General features: G+C 38.0%; 1 protein-coding gene across 1 annotated transcript in view; it reads right to left on the bottom strand.

Annotated features, from left to right (window-relative positions):
- TRIM33 (tripartite motif containing 33) overlaps window positions 1-11591 on the bottom strand; it is a 42829-nt gene extending 31238 nt beyond the window's left edge. The window contains exons 1-3 of the mRNA XM_015563533.1: window positions 11454-11591; window positions 10887-11031; window positions 10590-10722 (exon numbers count right to left, since the gene is read on the bottom strand). Of these exons, the coding sequence (XP_015419019.1) occupies window positions 10590-10722; window positions 10887-11031; window positions 11454-11591 (416 nt within the window). The remainder of the gene's footprint in view (window positions 1-10589; window positions 10723-10886; window positions 11032-11453) is intronic.
- Between the last annotated feature and the right edge of the window lie 459 nt (window positions 11592-12050).

Below are 12050 nucleotides of genomic sequence, written 5' to 3' on the forward strand. Positions count from 1 at the left end.
AACCCAAATATTAGCAAAAGTTCAATAAACAAGCTGCTTTCTCTCTGATGATAAATGTACCTTATGAAGACAGTATGTGTAGATCAGAAACCTTGATTTGTCATCATAGCTCTAAACCTAGCTCACTGAGAGGACTAACAGTAGATATGAATTTATGTCATCTCTACCAGCTATTCGGATCTCATCTGAAAAGCTTTTTTAACTTTAGAAGAATTTACAGAAAAAACAAAAATGAATTTGGCAAAGGTTCTTCTTAAAGTAGTTATCTACTTTCACTGAAAAACTAAAACCACCTACGATGACTTACCAGTATTCTTAAAATACTTTTTAAAAGATTTTGATGTCCAAAATGTAATAAAAGGTTCTTATTAACCAGTCTGGAGTAGCACTAAGGCATTAGTATTCTTTTAAAGCTCTCTAGGTACTTATATATCTAAGATTGCAAATATCTACTTTAAAGCTTATTTACAGATATTCATCAATCCATCCCATTTTTAATTTAAGGGCACATTCCAAGAAGCTATTTCTTTAGGAAAAAAATTTTTGAGAAATGTTACTTACATTGCTTTATTCAAAGGACCACCATGATAAACCATCTTACTCTTTAAAATGCCTGACATCAGGTTTTAAGCAACAACTCTCAAACCATATTGATGCTCAAAAATAATCCACAAATACCCTTCTCTAACTATACTAGTGTACACAAACTGCAATAGGGGATAGGAAATATTAAGGAAACTTTCACTCGCAGCCATGACAGAGTTAACGGGTACCTCACTAGCCCTGCCACCAAAAACAATAAAACAAGACAAAAATATATGAGGCAATTGTATTCAGTCATCGGGAAACCTTTGCCAAACTCATTTTTCAGAGAAATTCGGCAGTCCTTTGGAGAGAATCACAATCAGCCTGCCTCTCTGTCTGTAGACCATTTCATGAAACCTGGCACAGAGAGTTAGAGACCAAGCAGAGTACAAAAGTTTCTTTGAGCCGAGGAGGCAGAAATCAGGGTTGGGAACTACTAAGCACCTGGAATCCATGGAACAGGGCCCTGGAACAGAAGGAGCTGTGCCGAGAGAGGCTGAGGAGGAAGTGAATCCCTCACAAAGCCATGTGCAATGTCTGTGCTACACATGTACAGGGTAGGGTTTTGCGGCTGCTATAAAAGTTGACTATGGAAGAAAAAACACCCAGAGGTCAAGCAGTTCTGGCCGACAGAATTCCAGCTGAGCCAGTGGGGGAAGGGACTTTGTTCCCCTCCCAGGCATCTACCTAAGAAACCAGAAAGGCCACATCTTAAAGGAAAATAACTATAGGTGGAAAAACTTCTACCCCAGGCCTATCCTGTCCTAACAAAGCCTAAAACAAAACCTTCATATGATCTTTCAAGAAACAGAGCTTAGAAGTTAAGTTCAACCAAGTTACAGGCTTGGGAAATACCTTAGGCTTTCCACAGACCATCCCTAACTAAGTGTAAAAACAAGCTTACAAAAAAAATAAAAGGTAATCAATCAACCAGTAATTCAACTGCCCCCTAGAACAGTAATTAAAGAGTCTGCAGAGAGGGAGAATCCAGTTTCAATAATATATTACCCACAATATCCAAGTCTCAATAAAAATTACTAGGCATTCGAAGAAACAGGAAAGTATGACTCAAAGGAAAATACTCAAAAAAAAAAAAACTTACACAAGATAGTCCAGATATTCTATTAAGCTAATATTTTTAATGGGCTATCATACACTTTTTCAAAACTTAAATGAAAACAGGTTCTTAACAAGTGGACTGATGGGAAAGCTCAGCAGAAAAAAATGGAAACTATTAAAAAAAGGAATAAGTGGAAATTCTATAAAAGTACAATAATTGAAATAATTCACTGGATGGGCATGGCAGCAAATGGGTGATGGCTGAGGAAAGGGTTAGTGAAAATGAACGCAAATAAGAAGTTTTAAAGTCTGAAAAAGAAAGAATAGATTGAAAGAAAATGAACAAAGTCTCAGAGACCTGTGTGACAAAGTCAAACAGTTTAATATATGTGTGCTTGGAGTCCCACAAGACAGCAAGAAGCGGGGGGAAATTTTTTGAATAACGGTCAACTTCCCAAATTTGATAAAAGCCATAAACTTACAGATACAAGAAGCTCTGAGAACCATAGACACAATCTATAGAATGGAATACATACCTAAAAACATCATAATCAAATGGTGAAGACCAAAGAAAAAGAGAAAATCTTAAAAGCAGCCAGAAATATCATTAAACACAAAAAAAGGCCAGAATAAAAAGTAATGACAGTTTTAAATTTGAAGGAAAAAAAATGTCAACCCAGAATTCTATAACTAGTGCAAACATCCTCCTAAACTGAGGATATTCCAGTGAACAGAAACTGAAAGTATTCATTCCCAACAGAACTGCAAAACAAGAAATGCTGAAGAATATAGTTCAGTACAAAGTAGCATAATAAGAGATGGTAACTCATATATAGGAAGGAATAAATGGGTAAATATAAAAGACTGGGATTTTGTTTTCCCTTCTCATAAGTTCCTTCAAAGATACCTTTCTTTTTTTTAAGTATTGTATGGTAAAGTTTATAACGTATGTATGAATAACTGATATGGCATTAGTACAAAGGATAAGGGTTTGATAATCTATATTCTTTCATAAGGTTACTATATTTGTGAAGTGGTAAACAGTACAATATTTTAAGTAGACTGTAAGTTAAAGCTGCATTAGCCCTAATGCAATCATGGAAAATAATTAAGAGGTATAATTTAAAAAGCCAAAAGTGGATATAAAATGAAATACCAAAAAAAGTTTTAACTTAAAAGATATCAGGAAAGAAAACAACATCGCCCTGACAGCGTGGCTCAGTGGCTCCTACGAACCAGGAGGTCAAGGGCACATGCCCGGGTTGCAGGCTCAGTCCCAAGTGGGGGGCGTGCAGGAGGCAGCGATTAATGATTCTTTCTCATCACTGATGTTTCTATCTCTCTCTTCCTCCTCCTTCCTCTCTGAAATCAATAAAAATCTTTTTTTTAAAAAAAAAACACAACAGAACAAAGTGCAAAAGAAAAAAATACGAAAAGTAAATGGCAAACTTAAACCTAACCATATTGATCATTACATTATATGCAACAGGATTAAAACATTCCAATTAAAAGAGAAAGGGCTTCCAATTAAGAGATAGAGCAAAGGGCCCTCAACTATTTATAGAACTTAAAACTGATTTTTATGAAAAGACACACATAGAATTGATAATTCCTATATTCAGGCAACTTTATTATCTTTTTTCCTTATATATAAATTAATTAATATCTTCTAGTGAATGAAATGTCTAAATCTGTGTCAAATACAGATGTTCAACTTACGATGGGGTTATGATCTGATAAGCCCATTGTAAGCTGAAAATATCTTGTCAAAAATGCATTTAACACACCTAACCTACTGAACATCATAGCTTAGCCTTGCCTGCCTTAAAAGAGCTCAGAACACTTACATTAGCCTACAACTGGCCAAGGTCACATCACTGCCACTGCTCAGCATTACAAGAGACTATCACACCACATATCAGTAGATCAAAATACTTTAAGTCAATATATTGTAAGTCGAACCATCGTAAGTCAGAGACCATCTGTCCTATTCTAGGTAGGCCCTCGGGACTCTGTGAATAAAACATGGAATCAGCCTGGCCCACATGGCTCAGTGGTTGAGCGTAGGTCTATGAACCAGGAGGTCACAGTTCGATTCCCAGTCAGGACACATGCCCAGGTTGCAGGCTTGATCCCCAGATCAAGTATTTTCAAAAGTTTGGATTTGGGTATGAAAACACAGTGGAGTCAAGGATGGTGCCAGGATATCTGACCTATACAACAGGAGGAAAAAAAAAATGCACTGGCCACAAATGGAGATGGGCAAGCCTGCCAGTGAATAAGTTTTGGAGAAGATAACCAGTTCAATTTTAAGTATATTTGATAAAGCAGACACTCAAGTAGCGTTGTTAGTCTGTAGAATAGATAAACCTGAAAGTACAGAATATTGAGAAATACATAAATGTGGACATCATCAGCATATGGATGTTATTTAAGGCCTCATGACTGTAGCTGTAAATAATGGACCAGGAAGGTAAGCAAATGAGACTGAGAAGTAATCAGTGTAGTCGAAGGAAAACTACAAAAATGTGGTCTCCTCGTAGCCAAGTAAGTAAAATGTATTAAGGGAATTATCAACCAAGTCAAATGTTGCTGATATATACAGTATTTAGATGATTACCAAGAAATGACCTCTAGCCCTAACCGGTTTGGCTCAGTGGATAGAGCGTCAGCCTGCGGACTCAAGGGTCCCAGGTTCGATTCCAGTCAAGGGCATGTACCTGGGTTGCGGGCACATCCCCAGTAGAGAGTGTGCAGGAGACAGCTGGTCGATGTTTCTCTCTCATCAATGTTTCTAACTCTCTATCCCTTTCCCTTCCTCTCTGTAAAAAATCAATAAAATATATTTTAAAAAAAGAAATGACCTCTAGATTTAGTAAAGCAATGGTATTGGTGACCTTGAAAAAAAATTTAGGTAGAATGCTGTCAAGTGTGTACATATTTAAGAGGAAATGGGACAGTAGAAATGGCTCTCTTCAAATATAAGCATACTTCTAAAAGTTTTGCTGCAGCCCTAGCTGGTTTGGCTCAGTGGGTAGAGCATCGGTTTGAAGGTTGAAAGGTCCCATGTTCGATTCTGGTCAAGGGCACATGCCCGGGTTGCAGGCTTGATCCCCAGTAGGGGCATGCAGGAGGCAGCCAATCAATGATTCTCGCATTACTGGTGCTTCTATCTCTCTCTCCCTGTCTGAAATAAATAAAAATATATTTAAAAACAAAAAATTTTGCTGCAAAGAGGCATAGGAACAGCTGTTGGCAGGAAAAGTAGATTGAAGGAAAGGTTTTGTATTTTCTTTATTTTAAAAGATAGAAAAAGTGGCAGAATATGGAAATACTGATAGGAATAACTACTAAAGACTGAAAAACTGACATCAGCAGAAAAGGACAAACTGATGAAGCAATGTCCTTGGCGAGATAACACGAGATGGAATCTAAGTGTGTTAGTGGAGAAATTGGCTTTATAGAGAGATAGGCATATTATGGTGTCCCAGTTCCAGGCATCACAACCAAATTCAAGAAAGGAAAGGCTAAAAAAGGCTGACACCTGCAACATTTGTCCCTTTCATCAGGAAGGCAAAAGCTTTCTGAAAATCACCCACAAAGCAGAATTCCACTTCTGTTTTATGGCCATAAACTGTGGATCAGAGCTACCCTAATGCCAGGAATGCTGAGAAAGATAACTCAACTTTTCCATTCTCTATATTGGCAGACAAGAGAGACAGGAGTTGAGAATTCTCAACATATCTCAAAATGTATGGCATATGACAATGGCTCTCTCCAAATGTGAGATGATCCTTCCATCCATTCTTATTTAAATATATTTAAAAACTGCTTAAAGCCCTGGCCAGTGTGTTCAGTGGTTAGACACTGGCCTGCGCACGGAGGGGGAGGGGTGCTCGAGTTCAATTCCTGATCAAGGGCATGGACATGGGTTGCAGGTTCAACCCCCACCCCCAGTTGGATAGTGTGTGGGAGGCAACCAGTAGGTGTGTCTCTCTCACATCTATGTTTCTCTTTTTCCTCTTCCTCTTCCTCTCCCTCTTTCTCTCTTTTCCCTCCCCATCCCTTCCACTCTCTCTAAAAATCAATAGGAAAAATATCCTCACTCTTTGGGAGAGGATTTAATTTTTTAAATAATTAAAAACAATAAAAACTGTTTAGAATCATGTGTGAGAAATAGAAGAACTTATGAGCTGGTGAACTTCACTGTAAGGCAATCTTTTTAATTAGAAATGATCCCCAAATGTCAACATTTAGAGGATTCTTTTGATCATTCACTTTCTCCAGAGAGTTAAAAGGCCTCTATTTCCAGAAAGGGGAATAGAGAGAAATAGTAAAATAGGAAAGTATCACTACTGCTAATCTGGAATCAAGTTGGGGGAAGTGAAAGTCCCAGTTTAGTGTGCAGATTTAATCTTAATCTTTACAATTTGGCCAAACTCCTCATCCCCACCCTCCATTTAGACCTAATATCCCCAAGTTCAGAGCCTTTGATTTTATTTATTCAAAGAAAAAGCCCAACTTTTGCAATACCTATTACCTCTAGTATGACTTCCTTTCTATCTCCTTTACCCTTGGATTGCAGTTAATTCAACTCAACTAAGTCAAATATCAGAATCACTAGATATTCAATTTTCTTGTTTTTTAAAAATTAACTGAAATCTTCATTGGTGACTTCTTGATATTTATAAGTCTATACTTTTCTCTATTCATTTACTGTGAGGAGAATTATTAGAGTAAGGAGGGATAACCCCATGGTTTAACTAGAAACCATGTAACGTTTTAAGGTACAAAATGTCATAAAGTTCTAAAGCTGCTTTAAGAACCTACAAGACCATAAAGAAATGTCTGAGCCAACAGAAGTTATTAACTTGAGACAATATAGGATACACCTGGTGGACAAAGAGAGATTACCACTTTAATAACAAATTAGAAGCTAAAGTGCTGGTACCAATGAATTCCGTTACAATAACCTTGTGCAGCCTGTGAAGAAGTGGATGGCTCATCAAGATAACACACTATTAAAGCTTTAATAAAGTAGTGCCACCATAGCATCAGCAGTCCCTGATATGGTTTCAACAGTACAAAAATACATACAGCAGGCTAAAGGAACATGGTACTCAGTGATTGATCCCAAAAATGTTTTCTTCTCTGCCTCAATCTCAAAAATATGCCAACAGCAATTTTCCTTCCTGTGCAAGGATCCCAACTTACATTTACTGTACTGCCACAGGGTTATTTCAATTCACCAGTTTACTGGTATAATTTGGTTAGAAGGGATTTAAACTTCATGCAGGTTCTAAGAAGAATAATAATTCACTGTATTGATATCATGATAATATCAGAAAATAAGGATGAAGGTAGGACTGACTTAAATGCAATGGAGACACACACGACCAACAAAGGCTTTTAATAAATCCAGCAAAGGTCCAAGTTCTCACCCAAACTGGTGAAATTGTTAGGAATAACCTAGGCGGAATAGCCTTGACATTCCACAGGTAACAAATACAGTTTTTGCCAACCACCTTTAGAACTAAACAGGAAGCCCAACATTTGGTTGGTATATTTGAATTGTGAATATTACCACATCTGGTAATATTACTAGTACTAATCAATATAATCACCCCAAAGAAGATCATTCGTATTTGAATGGGGGGCAGGCCTTGTCTGAATTGCAAAAAGTAGTCTATTTCCAGATGCGTTTGGGGCCCTATGATCCACACCCGGAACAATTTTGTAAGTATCAGCAACAGAGATTGCGCAGACTGAAGTTTATGGGCGATGGGGGTGGGCTAGAGGGGTCAATGGGGGGAAAAGGGGGACATATGTAATACTTTCAACAAAATAAATAAAAATAAAGGGGGGAGAGGAGAAGGGGAGGAGGAGGGGAGGGAAGGCAAAGGGAGGAGAGGGGGAGGAGGAGGAGCAGCAGCAACAGCTTAAATTTTCCCGTTAAGGAAGCAAAGCCCAGCTCTTCAGGCTCTGGAGGATATGTGAAGAGGAAAAGAAAGGCGTGTGGAAGCAGTCATGCCACATGTTCTTGCTTTCCCTCCTTGGCTTGGAACTGGGGATCCTGGCATGGTGGATCCATCCAGATGGGTCTGCAGGAGCTTATGACATAGACTAGGGGATGCTTCAAATCAGAAGCTCCTTAGGGTAGCTGTACCCAACAGGAATTTGGGCAAGAGCATGAAAGAGGTAGATGGAGGAGGGAGAGAGGAAGAGCCTCACAATGTGGTTTGATGCAGGGGACCCAGCACTCCCAGCTTGACATGGTGAGATGGGTACTGATCTGCTGAAAGGTCCCTCAGCCAGATGAGGCCTGAGAGGTTGAAGAGAGGAGACAATGATGGCCATGGGCATGGAGGGTCAGCAGGCAGTAGTGGATGCCATAAAAAAAATTTTAAAAAAAAAGCCTATCAGTTCTACTCAGCAGCAACCACCGGAATTTTGGACCAGAAAATTCCTGGGTGCTGCGGTAAGATATACGCCATGTAAGAGAAAATTACTGGCTTGCCATTAGGCATTACTTGAGACTGACTCTATGACTTAAGAACATAAAATAACCCTGAAACCTGAAATGCCCATAATGCCTTGGAGGATGAAGGACACTCTAATAAGGAAGGCAGTGCCTAAAGGAGTTCTGTATACACAGAAACTGTTTGTGCACAAACATGCAAAAGGACGATGCAAAGATGTATTTGTGGTTTTTATGAGCAGGTACCCAGCCTCTTTCCCCTTAAGTATGACTTTGGAACCACCCGAGGAGCTGCTGAATCCTATGATCCCACAGGTGGTGCTAATAAACAGCTATTAACCAAGAGAGAGCTGCTTCGTTTATGGATGGCAGTTCCAAGGTGAAGGCACATTCTGTCTGGAAAGCTACCACCCTAACTGAGGAAGGCAACAGCAAATCATATCAATGAGCTGAATTGCATGCTGCTGTCTCCTATATTTGGGTTTTTTGAACTCTGCAGTTGGCATCAGAAGCAAGGGTGGTCTTGTGGGCTGTTTCCTAACTTCATACAGATGATGAAGAGAACAATTTTGGGTAAGACTCAATGAAGTATGCAATATTGAACACTTTCAACTTTGATTATGAGGGACCACTGAAGGGTTCTTTTAAAGAAGGGTGGGGAGGGGGGCAACTCCGTATCTTACCAAAATAACCCTTGCAGCAATATGGACAGATGAATTTAACAAGATAAACTTCTAAACAAGGAGACCAGTTAGAAATGTGTTGAACAGAGGTTTTTAATTCCAATGACATGGGTTCTGCAATAGTCTATCGAGGAAAGGTGAAAAGTATGAACTAAAGAAAAGGGGAAAAACATTCAACAGATAATAGGACCTGGTATATTTTCCTTTATCAAGGAAAACGACAAAGAAGGGGGAAGGATCATGGCTAAACTTTGACAGAGGGGCAGTGAAAGCTATTCTTTCATGAGAAAAAGGATGCCATCTTCTTGTTCTTTTTGAATTTCGCCATTAATTTAAAAAGCCTAAGAAATCTAAGATTTCTCAAAGATCTAACTGAGGCTGAGAGAAAGTAATCTAGTATCTTACTGAGATTATTACAAAATAATCAAAGGTAAGATTTGGCCCTGAGGTAAAGGCGGGCACAAGATTAGTAACCTCAAGTAAAATATTAGCCAACCTTCAGGTAAGATGAAACATACTGGAACTAATTAGGATATAAACATTTTAAGTACATTTCTAATCAAATGTTCTGTAGAACATAAGTGCAGCCTTGGGAAAGAACAAAGGGCATTATATATATGATTAGCTTTGAGGGATTCTACATACTGTATTCCAGGTTCTATATACCATATGGGAGAAAATAAGCCTATGAACTAAAATAGATCTGGAGTCTGACCACTTTATTCAAATTCTGGTTCTACCACTACCAGTGAGACCGTGTACACATTACTAAACCTTTTTGGGAATAGACTCCCTCTCCTTTAAAACAGTCATGATACTAGTATCAACACTTTATGGGTAATTGGTGTGAATTCAGAAAAGTGTGGCACAAACTATGAATTACTGTATCACCTCCTTTTTTAGGAGAATTCTAAATGAATTGCAATGAATCTAACAAATTAAAATCTCTAAGACATCTTACAGTTACAAAACAGATTAAAGTGTGGTTGATCCAACTTAGCCTACTCTTTTATGACAGGAGATTCATAAAACCTATTTCCAATTCAGCTGAACTGTTTTAAGAAAATACTTTAGAAAATTCTGTATGGGTAAGCAAGACCATCTTTTTAACTGTAATAAATAGATGTCATATCAACTGGGAAATTTACTAGAGGATTTTGTTATATAATGGAAAAGACCCTCTGAGAAGCTGCGGAGCGCACCTGAGGCTGGTTTCATCAAGCAGCAAGGAAGTGGGTGTATTTACCCACCAGCTTCTGCTTCTCGTTGGCCTGCCGTCCTGTGGCTTTAACTCCCTGGCTTGCTCTGAGCATGGATCAAGCTACTCCAGACCCATATAATGCAGTGGTTCTCAACCATCTGGCCCTTTAAATACAGTTCCTCATGTTGTGACCCAACCATAAAATTATTTTCGTTGCTACTTCATAACTGTAATGTTGCTACTGTTATGAACCGTAATGTAAATACCTGATATGCAGGATGGTCTTAGGCGACCCCTGTGAAAGGGTCGTTCGACTGCCAGAGGGGCCGCGAACCACACGTTGAGAACCGCTGAATTTTTAACAAATCATAAAACTATTAGGTATGAATGTGAAAACATTAATTTATCAAAAACAACGTTTTGATTTAAGAAATATATAAAAGTGAGAATTAAAATGCTAACAAAAAAAAATAAAATGCTAACAAAGAAATCTGTGGAATACATACTTGCTTTAGGAAAAGTAAGTAAGAATTTTAAAGAACTTTTTATAATATTTCTTGATAAGCAATTATGACTTCTGTACCTATGTTCTTTGTGTTCCAACAGCTGACAGTCTCTACATGTCAATCTGTCACATGTTTCACAGAAAAGTTTCAACTGCTCTTGTTTGTGTACAGGGCAGAAAACAGGGCGCTGACCAGATGCTCCAACAGACTCTGTAGTAAAATAAAACATGTATTTTTAAACTAAACAAAATTTTTGTCTAACTTTCTAAATTCTCATCGATACTGGTATCCAAAGCTTATAAAGAATATGCAGAAATGATATAAGGGCAAAAGAGGGAGATTAACAGTAATCATTAAAACTGCTTCTCTCTTACCTGAGACATCTTCTTTCTTCCTGATCAAGTGATCTTTAGTGAATTTCACTCTTTGATGTGCTTCAATACATGTCTTACAAAGCCATTCCCCACATTCTACACAAAAGCCAACTGCACTTGCATTGTCTTCACAACTAGTGCAGACCTAAAAGAGGAAATAAATACTAAGCTACATTAGATTTACAAAATATAGATCCACAAAATAAAAAGGTGAAAACTTCCTAACTTGCTTCCAAGTTACATATATTAATTTACGTACCTAGAATAAAATTATTTTATTATCCATTTATCTTTAATGAGATCCTCTCCTTCCAGATCAAACACTCAGTTGATAAAAATCTAAGTCTCAGAAACAAAATCTATAAAAGATTTCAATTTTTCAGTAATGATCTTGTCTCACTGAGCCAGATCTGCGAGGGTATAGAATAAAGATACCCTTTATTTTCAATTTGAAAGATGTAACTATAGCAGAACTAGCCTAATTTATGTAACAACCCAAACACGCTTTTCTAGTAATTTACATTTTGATATCAAGATAGAAATACAAAAAAAAATTGAGAAGCATACCTGTTCTGATTTCTCATCAGAACTGCTAGGAGCTTCAGATGTATCTTTCACAAAATAATTATCCACAAGGTCTATCTGTCTGCATTCTTGGCGGCATACTGGGCACCGTATCACACCAACTACAATACAAAATAACATTAAGAAATATTTTTCAGAAAAAAATAAGAAAAACTGTGCATGTTGCCCATATGAAAACTAGTCATTCAATATGTCACAGACAAGACCAAAGAAATGAGCATTAAGGGCTGAGTAAAATAAGCCAATGAATTATTCCATTGGGAAAAAATGATATCCTACTTAGGAAGAGAAAAACAATCATTAATATGCAAAGTTTAAAGGTGCATCTTTATTACAATATGTGTTTTCCAAAAGATATCCAGGTCCTACTCCTTGGAAAACCTGTCAGTGTCACTTATATAGCTGATTAAACTAAGGCTCTTTAGATGGAAATGCTGTCCTGGATTATTTGATGGGCCCTAAATGCCATCACAAGTGACTTTATAAGAGGGAGGCAGAGTGCTGGGGTCCAGCCCCAGCGGGTCCAGGGGTCCCCAAAGGTGTGGACGGAGTCGGCGAAGAAGGAATGACACGGAGACA

The sequence above is a fragment of the Myotis davidii genome, unplaced genomic scaffold (assembly GCF_000327345.1).
Source record: "Myotis davidii unplaced genomic scaffold, ASM32734v1 scaffold217, whole genome shotgun sequence".
Lineage (NCBI taxonomy): Eukaryota > Metazoa > Chordata > Mammalia > Chiroptera > Vespertilionidae > Myotis > Myotis davidii.